At 44.7% G+C, this 15603-nt stretch overlaps 1 protein-coding gene across 1 annotated transcript; it reads right to left on the reverse strand.

Annotated features, from left to right (window-relative positions):
- Positions 1–12954: 12954 nt before the first annotated feature.
- LOC119363341 (uncharacterized GPI-anchored protein At4g28100-like) lies at positions 12955–15386 on the reverse strand. Its single transcript, XM_037628681.1, has 2 exons — positions 14699–15386; positions 12955–13579 (listed from the first exon to the last, which is right to left on the reverse strand). The coding sequence occupies exons 1-2, from the start codon at positions 15314–15316 to the stop codon at positions 13199–13201; spliced, it is 999 nt and encodes a 332-aa protein (XP_037484578.1). The 5' UTR covers positions 15317–15386; the 3' UTR covers positions 12955–13198.
- Between the last annotated feature and the right edge of the window lie 217 nt (positions 15387–15603).

Here is a 15603-nt window from a genome sequence, read left to right on the forward strand (position 1 = left end):
ACTTGGAGTAAAAGCCTCCACAAAGTCGGTTTCACCCGAAAGGCAAGAGTCCTTCTCGGACTCCAAGGCCAGACGCCAGGGTTCCCGGTGTCTGGCCCCAGACGCCAGGGAACCTGGCGTCTGGCCCCTGGACTCCGCAAAACTTCCTTTTGTGCTTTCCAAAAACCTTGTGGGTTTTCCCCTTTGGCCCAAATAAAGTGTTCTCATACCCAAACATTTCGGGAAACATCCGGAACCCCTTCCGGTGAATTCCGGAACCCTTCCGGAGACCAAACACTATTATCCCATATATCGATATTTATCTCTGGACCATTCCGGAGTTCCTCGTCATGTCCGTGACCATATCCGGGACTCCGGACAACATTCGGTCACCAACATACATAACTCATATAATACTATATCGTCAACGAACGTTAAGCGTGCAGACCCTACGGGTTCGAGAACTATGTAGACATGACCGAGACACCTCTCTGGTCAATAACCAATAGTGGAAACTGGATGCCCATATTGGCTCCTACATATTCTACAAAGATCTTTATCGGTCGAACCGCATAACAACATACATTGTTCCCTTTGTCATCGGTATGTTACTTGCCCGAGATTCGATCGTCGGTATCATCATACCTAGTTCAATCTCGTTACCGACAAGTCTCTTTACTCATTCTGTAATACTTCATCCCGTAACTAACTCATTAGTCACAATGCTTGCAAGGCTTATAGTGATGAGTATTACCGAGTGGGCCCAGAGATACCTCTCCGAAACACACAGTGACAAATTCTAATCTCGATCTATGCCAACCCAACAAACACCTTCGGAGACACCTGTAGAGCACCTTTATAATCACCCTTTTACGTTGTGACGTTTGGTAGCATACAAAGTGTTCCTCCGGTATTCGGGAGTTGCATAATCTCATAGTCTGAGGAACTTGTATAAGTCATGAAGAAAGCAGTAGCAATGAAACTAACACGATCATAATGCTAAGCTAACGGATGGGTCATGTCCATCACATCATTCTCATGATAATGTGATCTCGTTAATCAAATGACAACACATGTTTATGGTTAGGAAACATAACCATCTTTGATTAACGAGCTAGTCAAGTAGAGGCATACTAGGGACTATATGTTTTGTCTATGTATTCACACATGTACTAAGTTTCCGGTTAATACAATTCTAGCATGAATAATAAACATTTATCATGAATTAAGGAAATAAATAATAACTTTATTATTACCTCTAGGGAATATTTCCTTTAGTCTCCCACTTGCACTTGAGTCAATAATCCAGTCCACATCACCATGTGATTTAACACAAATATTCACATATGTATGTGGTTAACACCCATAGCTCACATTGTCATGTGACCAACACCCAAAGGGTTTACTAGAGTCATTAATCTAGTTCACACCGCTATGTGATTAACACCCAGAGTACTAAGGTGTGATCCTGTTTTGCTCGTGAGAGAAGTTTAGTCAACGGGTCTGTCATATTCAGATCCATATGTATTTTGCAAATATTCTATGTGTACAATGCTTTGCACGGAGCTACTCTAGCTAATTGCTCCCACTTTCAATATATATCCAGATTGAGACTTAGAGTCATCTGGATCGGTGTAAAAGCTTGCATCGATGTAACTCTTTACGACGAGCTCTTTTATCACCTCCATAATCGAGAAATATTTCCTTAGTCCTCACTAAGGATAATCTTGACCGTTGTCCAGTGATCTACTCCTCGATCAAAATTGTACTCCCTTGCCAAACTCAGGGTAGGGTACACAATAGGTCTGGTACACAACACAACATACTTTATAGAACCTATGACTGTGGCATAGGGAATGACTTTCATTCTCTTTCTTATTTCTGCCGTGGTCGGGCTTTGAGTATTACTCAACTTTACACCTTGTAATACAGACAAGAACCCTTTCTTTGACTGATTCATTTTGAACTTCTTCAAAACTTTACCAAGGTATGTGCTTTGTGAAAGTCCAATTAAGCGTCTTGATCTATCTCTATAGATCTTGATGCCCAATATGTAAGCAGCTTCACCGAGGTCTTTCACTGAAAAACTCTTATTCAAGTATCCCTTTATGTTATCCTGAAATTCTATATTATTTCCAATCAACAATATGCCATCCACATATAATATTAGAAATGCTACAGAGCTCCCACTCACTTTCTTGTAAATACAGGCTTCACTGCAAGTCTGTATAAAACTATATGCTTTGATCAACTCATCAAAGCATATATTCCAACTCCGAGATGCTTGCACCAGTCCATAGATGGATAGCTGGAGCTTGCACACCTTGTTAGTACCTTTAGGATTAACAAAACCTTCTGGTTGCATCATATACAACTCTTCTTTAAAAAATATCCATTTAAGGAATGCAGTTTTGACATCCATTTGCCAGATTTCATCAAATGTGGCAATTGCTAACATGATTCATACGGATTTAAGCATCGCTACAGTTGAGAAAATCTCATTGTAGTCAACACCTTGAACTTGTCGAAAACCCTTTTTCCGACAAGTCGAGCTTTGTAGATAATAACACTACTATCAGTGTCCGTCTTCCTCTTGAAGATCCATTTATTTAATATGGCTTGCCGATAATCGGGCAAGTCCACCAAAGTCCACACTTTGTTCTCATACATGGATCCCATCTCAGATTTCATGGCCTCAAGCCATTTCGTGGAATTTGGGCTCATCATCGCTTCCTCATAGTTCATAGGTTCATCATGGTCTAGTAACATGACTTCCAAAATAGGATTACCGTACCACTCTTGTGCGGAACATACTCAGGAAGACCTACGAGGTTCTGTAGTAACTTGATCTGAAGTTTCATGATCATCATCATTTCCTCACTGATTGGTGTAGGAATCACTGGAACTGATTTCTGTGATGAACCTCTTTCCAATCTGGGAGAAGGTACAATTACCTCATCAAGCTCTACTTTCCTCCCACTCACTTCTTTCAAGAGAAACTCCTTCTCTAGAAAGGATCCATTCTTAGCAACAAAGATTTTGCCTTCGGATCTGTGATAGAAGATGTACCCAACAGTTTCCTTTGGGTATCCTATGAAAACGCACTTCTCCGATTTGGGTTCTAGCTTATCAGGTTGAAGATTTTTCACATAAGCATCACAGCCCAAATTTTAAGAAACGACAACTTTGGTTTCTTGCCAAACCATAGTTCATAAGGTGTCGTCTCAATGGATTTTGATGGTGCCCTATTTAACGTGAATGCAACTGTCTCTAATGCATAACCCCAAAATGACAGTGGTAAATCGGTAAGATACATCATAGATCGCACCATATCCAATAAAGTGCGGTTACGACGTTTGGACACACCATTACGCTGTGGTGTTCCATGTGGCGTGAGCTGTGAAACTATGCCACATTGTTTTAATTGAAGGCCAAACTCGTAACTCAAATATTCTCCTCTACGATTAGTCGTATAAAATTTATTTTCTTGTTACAATGATTCTCCGCTTCACTCTAAAATTCCTTGAACTTTTCAAATGTTTCAGACTTATGCTTCATTAAGTAGATATAACCACATCTGCTTAAATCATCTCTGAAGGTAAGAAAATAACGATACCCGCCACGAGCATCAACACTCAGTGGACCGCATACATCGGTATGTATTATTTCCAATAAGTCACTAGCTCATTCCATTGTTTCGGAGAACGGAGTTTTAGTCATCTTGCCATAAGGCACGTTTCGCATGCATCAAATGATTCATAATCAAGTGATTCCAAAAATCCATCTTTATGAAGTTTCTTCATGCGCTTTACACCGATATGACCCAAACGGCAGTGCCACAAATATGTTGCACTATCATTATCAACTTTACATCTTTTGGCATCAATATTATGAATATGTGTATCACTACGATCCAGATTCTATAAACCATCAACATTGGGTGTATGAACATAGAAGGTTTTATTCATGTAAACAGAACAACAATTTATTCTTTGTCTTAGATGAATAATCGTATTGCAATAAACATGATCTAATCATATTTATGCTCAACGCAAACACCAAATAACGTTTATTTGAGTTCAACACTAATCTCGAAAGTACAGGGAGTGTGCGATGATGATCATATCAATCTTGAAACCATTTCCAGCACACATCATCACTTCACCCTTAACTAGTCTCTGTTTATTCTGTAACTCCTATTTCGAGTTACTAATCTTAGCAACCGAACAAGTATCAATACCCAGGGGCTACTATAAACACTAGTAAGGTACACATCAATAGCCTGTATATCAAATATACCCTTGTTCACTTTGCCATCCTTCTTATCCACCAAATATTCAGGGCATTTCCGCTTCCAGTGACCATTTCCTTTGTAGTAGAATCACTCAGTTTTAGGCTTTGGTCCAGCTTTGGGCTTCTTCGCGGGAGTGCTGCTTGCCATTCTACTTGAATTTCCCTTTCTTTCCCTTTGCCCTTTTCTTGAAACTAGTGGTCTTGTCAATCATCAACACTTGATGCTCTTTCTTGATTTCTACCTTCGTCGATTTCAGCATCACGAAGAGCTCGAGAATCGTTTTCGTTATCCCTTGCATACTATAGTTCATCACGAAGTTCTAGTAACTTGGTGATGGTGACTAGAGAACTCTGTCAATCACTATCTTATCTGGAGGATTAACTCCCACTTGATTCAAGCAATTGTAGTACCCAGACAATCTGAGCACATGCTCACTGCTTGAGCTATTCCCCTCCATCGTTTAGCTATAGAACTTGTTGGAGACTTCATATCTCTCAACTCGAGAATTTGCTTGAAATATTAACTTCAACTCCTGGAACATCTCATATGATTCATGACGTTCAAAATGTCTTTGAAGTCCCAATTCTAAGACGTAAAGCATGGTGCACTATACTATCAAGTAGTCATCATATTGAGCTAGCCAAATGTTCATAACGTCTGCATCTGCTCCTCAATAGGTTCGTCACCTAGCGGTGCATCAAGGACATCATTTTTTCTGTGCAGCAATGAGGATAAACCTCAGATCACGGACCCAGTCCGCATCATTGCTACTATCATATTTCAACTTAGTTTTCTCTAGGAACATATAAAAAACATAGGGAAGCTATAACACGAGCTGTTGATCTACAACATAATTTGCAAAATACTATTAGGACTAAGTTCATGATAAATTAAAGTTCAATTAATCATATTACTTAAGAACTCCCACTTAGATAGACATCCCTCTAATCATCTAAGTGATCACGTGATCCAAATCAACTAAACCATGTCCGATCATCACGTGAGATGGAGTAGTTTTCAATGGTGAACATCACTATGTTGATCATATCTACTATATGATTCACGTTCGACCTTTCAGTCTCAGTGTTCCGAGGCCATATCTGCATATGCTAGGCTCGTCAGGTTTAACCCAAGTATTCTGCGTGGGCAAAACTGGCTTGCACCAGTTGTATGTGAACGTAGAGCTTATCACACCCGATCATCACGTGGTGTCTCAGCATGAAGAACTGTAGCAACGGTGCATACTCGGGGAGAACACTTGTACCTTGAAATTTAGTAAGGGATCATCTTATAATACTACCGTTGTTCTAAGCAAAATCAGATGCATAAAGGATAAACATCACATGCAATCAAAATATGTGACATGATATGGCCATCATCATCTTGTGCTCATGATCTCCATCACCGAAGCATCGTCATGATCTCCAACGACACCGGCGCGACACCTTTATCTCCATCGTAGTATCGTTGTCGTCTCACCACCTATTGTTACTACGACTATCGCTACCGCTTAGTGATAAAGTAAAACAATTACATGGCGATTGCATTCATACAATAAAGCGACAACCATATGGCTCCTGCCAGTTGCCGATAACTTTGTTACAAAAACATGATCATCTCATACAACAATTTATATCACATCATGCTTGACCATATCACATCACATCAAGCCCTGCAAAGACACGTTAGATGTCCTCTACTTTGTTGTTGCAAGTATTACGTGGCTGCTATAGGCTTCTAGCAAGAACCTTTCTTACCTAAGCATCAAAACCACAACGATTTTTCGTCAAGTGTGTTGTTTTAACCTTCAACAAGGACCGGGAGTAGCCACACTTTATTCAACTAAATTTGGAGAAACAGACACTCACCAGCCACCTATGTGCAAAGCACGTCGGTAGAACCAGTCTAGCGTAAGCGTACGCGTAATGTCGGTCTAAGCCACTTCATCCAACTATACCGCCAAATCAAAGTATGACATGCTGGTAAGCAGTATGACTATCATCGCCCACAACACTTTATGTTCTACTCGTGCATATAACATCTACGCATAGACCTAGCTCGGATGCCACCGTTGGGGAACGTGGTAATTTAAAAAAATTCCTACGGTCACACAAGATCTATCTATGTGATGCATAGTAACGAGAGGGGGAGTGTATCTTCATACCCTTGAAGGTTGCTAAACGGAAGCGTTTATCAACGCGGTTGATGTAGTCGTACACCTTCACGATCTGCCCCAATCAAGTACCGAACGTACGGCACCTCCGCGTTCAGCACACGTTCAGCTCGATGAGGTCCTCGCCTTCTTGATCTAGCAAGACGAGCGAAGTAGTAGATGAGTTCCGGCAGCACGACAGCGTGGTGATGGTGTTGGTGAAGAACAATCTCCGTAGGACTTCGCCTAAGCACTATGGAAACTATGACGGAGGATAAACTAGAGGGGACGGGGTTGCCGGCACACGGCTTGGTGTTTTTTATGTGTCTTTGGTGCTAGCCATGCCCCTCTATTTATATGTTGAGCCTTGGGGTCGAAACTTGGAGTAAAGCCTCCACAAAGTCAGTTTCACCCAAAAGGCAAGAGTCCTTCTCGGACTCCAGGGCCAGACACCAGGGTTCCCGGTGTCTGGACCCAGACGCCAGGGACCCTGGCATCTGGCCCCTGGACTCCACAAAACTTCCTTTTGCGCTTTCCAAAAACCTTGTGGGCTTTCCCCTTTGGCCCAAATAAAGTGTTCTCATACCCAAACATTTCGGGAAACATCCGGAACCCCTTCCGGTGAATTCCAGAACCCTTCCGGAGACCAAACACTATTATCCCATATATCAATCTTTACCTCCGGACCATTCCAGAGTTCCTCGTCATGTTCGTGATCATATCCGGGACTCCAAATAACATTCAGTCACCAACATACATAACTCATATAATACTATATCGTCAACGAACGTTAAGCGTGCGGACCCTATGGTTCGAGAACTATGTAGACATGACCGAGACACCTCTCTGGTCAATAACCAATAGCGGAACTTGGATGCCCATATTGGCTCCTACATATTCTACGAAGATCTTTATCGGTCGAACCGCATAACAACATACGTTGTTCCCTTTGTCATCGGTATGCTACTTGCCCGAGATTCGATCGTTGGTATCATCATACCTAGTTCGATCTCATTACCGGCAAGTCTCTTTACTCGTTTCGTAATACTTCATCCCGTAACTAACTCATTAGTCACAATGCTTGCAAGGCTTATAGTGATGAGTATTACCTAGTGGGCCCAGAGATACCTCCCGAAACATGGAGTGACAAATCCTAATCTCGATCTATGCCAACCCAACAAACACCTTCGGAGACACCTGTAGAGCTCCTTTATAATCACCCTTTTATGTTCTGACGTTTGGTAGCACACAAAGTGTTCCTCCGGTATTCGGGAGTTGCATAATCTCGTAGTCTGAGGAACTTGTATAAGTCATGAAGAAAGCAGTAGCAATGAAACTAACACGATCATAATGCTAAGCTAACGGATGGGTCATGTCCATCACATCATTCTTATAATAATGTGATCCCATTAATCAGATGACAACACATGTCTATGGTTAGGAAACATAACCATCTTTGATTAACGAGCTAGTCAAGTAGAGGCATACTAGGGACTATATGTTTTGTCTATGTATTCACACATGTACTAAGTTTCCGGTTAATACAATTCTAGCATGAATAATAAACATTTATCAAGAATTAAGGAAATAAATAATAACTTTATTATTGCCTCTAGGGCATATTTCCTTCAATGCAATCAAGTCAGGGGCTGCTGCTTCTAAGCCCAAACCTGCTCCCAAAGCTGCTGCTCAAACCACCAAGTGTGCACTCTAGAGAAGAACCAGAAACATTCCTACTAAAGAGAGGAACGAGGCCCCAGTGCCTGAAGTTGAAGAAGAAGATGTTGAAGCCCAAGTGCTGAGAAAGCTCAAACCAAAGATTCCAGACCGCAATGACACTCATCCAGTGGCAGAGGACATGAACATCAGAAAGGATGCATGTCTAAGACTTTGGAGGAAAAATGGTCCTTATGCTGTGAGAAGGAGAACTGCTGTGGACTATAGATTCCACACCAAAGAACAACAAGACTTCTATGAGACCATTCTGCTTGACAAGAAGCCAATTGTCTGTGATATGAGATGGGTTGATTGGGAATATATCAAGGAGAATGAAGATCACTTTCCAGGTGTATATGACAGCTTCAATTCTTGTGGAGTTGACAAGTTTGTTGGACAGAAGCTCACCAAATGGAATGATGAGCTAATCATGCAATTATACTCCACTGCTCATTTCTATCCAGATGGAAAGATAGTGTGGATGTCTGAAGGTACAAGGTAGCAATAAACTATTGAAGAATGGGCAAAGTTGAGCAATGCTCCAGAAGACCATGAGGATGATATGGATGTGTATGCCAAGAAAAAGAAAGACCACAACTCCATGGCAAGTATGTATAAGGAAATTCCTGATGAAGCCCTGGAAACTCATATGTTGGGTTTTGTGAAATACTTCTTGTATGGTCTGCCTACTATTAACACCATCTTGAGGCATACTCTATTGCCCAAATCTGGAGATCATAGGATGATAAGAGGACATTCCATCAACTTGCTGCACATTTTTTATGTCCCTCAAAAATTCAAGGTCATGAGTCTGATTGTAGAGACAATCAAGAGGACAGCTGCTGATTAGAAAAGGTCTTGTGAGTATGCTCCACACATTCAGGTGCTCATCAACTCAAAGATGGGCACATGCACTTACTTGTTGGACAAGGAGCACTTACCTCTCAAGCCAGATTTTGAAGACAACACAGTTGTAATGGATGAAAATGAACCTTCATCAGTGCAAGCACAAGAGAAGAGATCTAAGGCAAAGACAGAAAAGGCTGCAAGGATGCCAACTGTTGAAGAGGCATCTAAAGTGTTCTTGAAGAGCAAACAAGATCAACTTGGATATCTTATCCAATCTACTTTGAGGATTGAGAAGGGCTTGGCCACCCTGCCTCAGAATCAGGAGAGCTTGGAGAGGATCATTGAATAAAAATTCTATGATCTTGATCTGAAAGTGACTGAGATGCAGACAGTAGTTGAGCAGCTCCAGGAGGAAGCAGAGGAGAAGAAAGGGAAGGCAACTACAGAAGCTTTTCAGCGAATGCCAAGAGGTCAGAGGTCAGCTGTAGTGCCAGTACCTGATACTAGAGCTACCACATCAGCACCAGCAGCTACAGCTTCAGTGCCACCTCCAGCAGCCACTCCACCAGCTCCAGCTACATCGATAGAAGCTTTCGTTCATGGAGTCATCTCTACACCACCTCACGAAGACCAAGCCTGAGAGGCGCATAGCACTATGCATATTTGAACTTTTTGGTAACTTGTTGCCAAAGGGGGAGAAATATGTATAGATCATAGGCTTCGAGAGAGAGTGTTGCTTTTCGTTTTCTCTTGCACTTTGTTTGGTTGAACTTTATTGTGTGCTTGTTTGATACCTTATGTCCTTGTGTGAGATACTTGTAGTGATTGATCATATGCTACTTTAATGTTTGCTTGGATGACATTATCTCTTATATCCATATATGATCATTCATTTTGCTTGGTGATGAGTGCATGCTTTTAATTTCTATCATTTTGAGCGCTCCACCAAGATGTATGTGACATGGAAGAGTAACCCATGATACTAATCGATTGTGCATTTGCATTCAAAAGCAAATCTTAAATAATGCACAAATTTAGGGGGAGCTCTTGCTTATCACATACTTCTCAAAGCGACGATGTATTTCAATCTTATTATCATTTATTGAAGCCTTGATCTATATGTTGTCATCATTTACCAAAAATGGGGAGATTGAAAGTGCAACTATCCCTGGGAGGTTTTGGTAATGATTAGCAACATATAGCTCATTGAACTAATGCTATTTCAAGATGAATATTTCAGGAAAGTTCAATGATTGGCATGGCATGGATTAGGAATATGGACTCCTCAAAATGCCAAGGACAAAGGATTGGCTCAAGCTCTAAAGCTCAAGACTCTATATTTTACTTTTAATGATCCAAGATCACATTGAGTCCATAGGAAAAGCCAATACTATTAAAAGGGGATGAGGTGTTGCTTAATGGCTTGCTTGCTCAAAATGCTTAGTGATATGCTCCAAAGACCCTCAACCACTTTCTCATATCCACATATGTCCAAAACCAAAAGTCAAACTCGGCCCCACTGATTTGATCTATCCGGCGCCACCGAGTTCATTTAACATAGCCACTGCCAGAAACCCTAGTCACTTCGGTCTCACCGATAGGGATCTCGGTCTCACTGAGATGGGATTGCAAACTCTCTGTTTCCCTTCGTAACATTTCAGTCTAACCGAGATGAGCGATCAGTCCCACCGAGTTCGCAATGCAAACTCTCTGTTTCCCTCTCGTAACGTTTCGATCTCACCGAGATGAGCGAATCGGTCCCACCGAGTTTACCTGACCAACTCTCTGGTTAGCTTATTAACAAAGTTGGTCCCGCCGAGTTTGTGTAATCGGTCTCACCAAGATTACGTTATGCCCTAACCCTAACGAAATCGGTCCCACCGAGTTGACATGTCGGTCCCACCGAAATGCCTAATGGTCACATTATGAACTAAATCGGTCCGACCGAGTTTTCTGGTTCGGTCCCATCGAGTTTGGTAAATTGTGTGTAACGGTTAGATTTTGTGTGGAGACTATATATACCCCTCCACCCTTTCTTCATTCGTGGAGAAAGTAATCAGAACATGCCTACACTTTCAGCATTCATTTTCTGAGAGAGAGCCACCTACTCATGTGTTGAGGCCAAGATATTCCAATCCTACCATATGAATCTTGATCTCTGGACCTCTCCAAGTTGCTTTCCACTCAAATCATCTTTCCACCTAATCCAATCCTATGAGAGAGAGTTGAGTGTTGGGGAGACTATCATTTGAAGCACAAGAGCAAGGAGTTCATCATCAACACACCATCTATTATCTTTTGGAGAGTGGTGTCTCCTAGATTGGTTAGGTGTCACTTGGGAGCCTCCGTCAAGATTGTGGAGTTGAACCAAGGAGTTTGTATGAGCAAGGAGATTGCCTACTTCGTGAAGATCTACCCTATTGAGGCAACTCCTTCATGGGCGATGACCATGGTGGGATAGACAAGGTTGCTTCTTTGTGGACCCTTCGTGGGTGGAGCCGTCCGTGGACTCGCGCAGCCGTTACCCTTCGTGGGTTGAAGTCTCCATCAACGTGGATGTACGATAGCACCACCTATCGGAACCACGCCAAAAATCTCCGTGTCAACATTGCGTTTGCTCCCTCCAAACTCCTCCCTTTACCTTCATGTGCAATGTTTTACATTCTGCTGTTATACTCTTAGAATTGCATGTGTAGGTTGATTGCTTGACTTGTGCTAAGTTGCTAAAATCCGCCAAGACTTAAAATTGGGAAAAGGCTAGATTTTTATGTGGTCAAGTAGTCTAATCACCCCCTCTAGACATACTTTCGATCCTACACCGGGCCTCCAATAGCTATCTGCTTAATGTCATCGGCATCATCCACAGAGAACATAGCTTGGATTTTAGTATCGTCCCATGTAGCACTTGTATGATCCAACATGTCAGCCATCTTCTCCACACTCGGAATGAAGACTGCGCCCAGTGGCAGCAGGCTCCCTTGGCGTGGGATCCATGGGTTGTGGTGAATGTTCACCGCCGAGCCGTCTCCAATGCGCCATATGATACCCTCCCGTAACAGGTCTCTCCCATGTAGTATACTCCTGAAATAACGGGCTCGAAGAATCCTAGCACAGAGAGACATCGGCGCCTGCAAGATCCTCCATGCTTGTTTTGTCAATAAAGCTTGATTGAAGGCCTCCGGGTCGCGGAAGCCCATGCCACCTGTGTGTTTAGAGTAGACTGGCACATTTTGTCCCAGGCAATCCAATGCACTTTCCTCTCACCGTTCATTGCAGCCCACCAGAATTTTAAGGAGATTGAAGTCAAGTTCCGGCACATCTTCTTCGAGGGTGAAAACAACTCATGAGAGAGTAGGTGTAACCTGAAGAACAGAATTCACAAGCACTTCTCTGGCCTTCTTTGATAGACCTTGTCTTTTCCAACCCGTTACCTTTCCTGGGATTGTAACCCTGAGATTGGATTGATAAATAAAAGGCTTCGTGGTTAACTTGAGAAAAAAACTCGACTGAACCAGCAAAATGACACTGAGAGAGAAAGAAAAAAAACGTTTGGTTATCATCTTTCTTGGGCCGCTGGCTGGCTGGCTGGGAAACCGAAGAGGAGCTGGCAGAGGCAACACCACGGAACAAGACGCGGGCGGGCAGGGACACCACACCACCCCAGGCCAGACAGACACAAGAAAGGACGGCATGCAGATGCACACTAGACGACACCCACTGACCCACACCCACACAAGACACGACGCTACCTACCACGTGAACTGTCGCGCCAAAGCCAAAAAATCGCCCCCCTCCTCGTCGTCCTCCCTCTTCCTCTTCACCTCACCTGCCCTCGAGCCTGCCACCCTGCCTCTCTTCTTCAAAAGAAAATCCGTTGCCCCAAACCAAAAACCGACTCTTCTTTTTAAACAGATTCACCATACCCGCGGCTCATTTTTCTTGCTTTTTTCGTTGCTTGTGCCCATGCCAACAGAAATAGTTTCGGCTTGAACAAGTCACGACTACTTCACCAATGTAGCAGGGTAATAACCCAAGGATAAAAGCACGGGGTGGGATAATAGAGATCCACCGGTGCAATCCGCTAATTTGATTTGCAACACTGTGCAAGCAAAAAGGAAGCTACAATCCCTAACACCAACCAACCAGTTCCTACAAAATGAGTACTACTCTATCAACAAGCTTAGCTTAATCCACACTGCATGCCCTGTTTACAAGAACGCGTCCCAGACGAAGAAGTAGAGCGCCAGGCAGAGGAGGGAGCAGCAGACGCCGCGGAGCAGGGCGGCGGCCGAGCTCGTGCTGCCGGCGTGCTCGAACTGCAGCGAGTCCACGGCCAGCGGCATGTTCTCCTGGTCCGGGCTGCACCGCGGCGGCGCCGCGCCGCCGCCGCCGCCGACCTTGGAGTGGCCGCCGGACTCGGTGGGGTGCGCGGTGTAGAGCATGGCGCGCAGCACGGCGGACACGGTGGGGATGTACACCGTCTTGTTCTTGGCCAGCAGCCACGTCAGGCCCATCAGCTGGCAGTCCAGCCCCAGCATCCGCCGGGCGCGGTCGCCGCCGGCGACCTCCCGGCTCACGTTCCCCTTCACCTGATCACAAGTAGATGCCACAGGTTAAACTCCTCACTCTACGATTTCAAGGAGAGCGAACCCTGATGAAGAAATGCTCGCATTTAATGTGTTCCATGCAGGGACGTGGATGCAATGCAGGTTGTTGCGAAGTTGGTGGGTGTTTCGCTGTTTCAGAACTGAATGTTACTACGAACATTTGGATTGCCCGGCCCTCTCAAATCCTCAATAAATGCTGCCCATGCACGACCACTTTGATCACGCACATGCCCTCGAGTCGATCTTCTTGTTCTTACACCAAAATCTCAGTACAGAACAATGTCAAAGGTTACAGCTTCCTAAATTCATGAACTGTCAGTACAAGAGCAAAAGTACAGACAGGGGTGTGTTCCTTCTTCATTGTTCAGTGTAGGATGCCAATGAGGATGCGCGACAAACAAGTTAAGGACAAACTCTCTTGAATAATTAACAACTTTCGATGTAGCAGGTGGTTAACAAACTAAATGATGCAATTCATCATTGCTATTGCCTGTGGGATTGGACCAAGAATCTGGCCTTGCTGTCTTGATACTAGTATGGCTTGCTTTCCAACGCTATTGTACAAGACATGGTCCTGTAATCGAGTACTAGTAACTGGTAATGCTAAGTACTACTAGTAACATTGCCCACAATGGGAGCGCAATGCCTTCACAAAGAAATACTACTACAATCAAGTAGCTAATGATTAGTGATCAGCTCAAGAACAAGGAGGAAGCCCATCTGAGCATGTGAACCAATAATGTGAGCAGAAAGGGCCTTTCTGTGTGGAAAGGGGGATCTCCTGGATGTCAAATAGGCTCTTTCTGCTCGATAAAAGAAGATAAAGCACACGGAGGAAAAGGCATTGCTCATAGTCCTAGCTAAGCTACTGCCGCACTTCAGCTAACGACTAATTAAAATGTAGTACTAGTAGTAATCTATCATGAAGAGGCCGAAGCTTCAGGATAGTGAAAAGAAAACCAGAAATTCATCAACATGATGAACCCTTGAAGAAGTACTGTACTACTCTGTGGTAGATTTTAGAGCACAAATTAAAGAAACAGAGAAGAGCACGAAAGCTGCAAAGGGAAATTAAAAAGCGGAGCAAAGAAAGGAGCTAACCTTTTGCAGGGACTGGACGCAGCGGGAGCAGCCGGCGTAGGACGCGTTGCGGCAGCTCTTCTCCAGGTCCTTCACCGCGGCGGTGGGCGTGGCGTTCCTGGCGGCGGCGCCGACGGCGAACGCTGCGGGGCAGCGGAGCGAACCGATCTGGTGGAGCCGGATGCCGCAGAAGCAGATCACCGTGTCGCAGGTCGCGTTCGGCCGCTGCAGCGCCACCCCGCGCTTCTCCAGCGCGATGCCCAGCGCGTCCACGCACCGCTGGTTGTCGTACGGGACCATGGGGCCCTCGTCCCCGTCCAGGCCCTCGCCCGCGAGCGCCGGCGCCGGCGCCGGGACGGACAGCGCCGTGCGCGCGTGCGCCGCGAAGAGCCAGGCCGCGAGGACGGGGCAGCAGCGGCCGCGGTCGAGGGAGCCCGGCCCGCCGCCGGCCCCGCACGCCGCGGCCACGCCGCCGAAGAGCTCCGCGGAGAGGTCGAGGCGGCAGGGCGGGGAGGAGGGCGCCGCGGAGGCGTTGGCCGGGGATTGTGTCTGCGTGAGCGGGAACGAGGAGACGTCTGAGCCTCGGACGGGGGCGAGGAGCGCAATGAGAACCGCCGCGGCCGCGACGTGCACCGACATTGTCGCCGGTGAGGAGGTGGCGGTGGCGGTGGGAGAGGTGAGAGGCGTGGGGCTGTGGTGGCGTTGGGAACTAGGTTTTATACAGGCGATATCCAGGGAGGGAGGGATGTTTGCTCTCATACCTGTGGATTTTTTGGGGCTGGAGATGACAAAAGGATGGTACAACTTACAGTATAATATACGTACGCGCCTGGAGCGAGTGTACTCTACTCCCTACTCTGTAAAGAAATAAGTGATCTATTTTTTTCATGATAATATGTGTTTCATTAATATCATAAAGTTGAAAG

This window comes from Triticum dicoccoides, chromosome 2B (assembly GCF_002162155.2).
Source record: "Triticum dicoccoides isolate Atlit2015 ecotype Zavitan chromosome 2B, WEW_v2.0, whole genome shotgun sequence".
Taxonomy (NCBI): Eukaryota; Viridiplantae; Streptophyta; class Magnoliopsida; order Poales; family Poaceae; genus Triticum; species Triticum dicoccoides.

Coding starts and splice junctions, on each gene's coding strand:
- LOC119363341 (XM_037628681.1), bottom strand. CDS start 15,316: ATGTCGGTGCACGTCGCGGCCGCGGCGGTTCTCATTGCGCTCCTCGCC. Junction 13,580..14,698: donor GCGTCCAGTCCCTGCAAAAG/GTTAGCTCCTTT, acceptor ACTTGTGATCAG/GTGAAGGGGAACGTGAGCCG.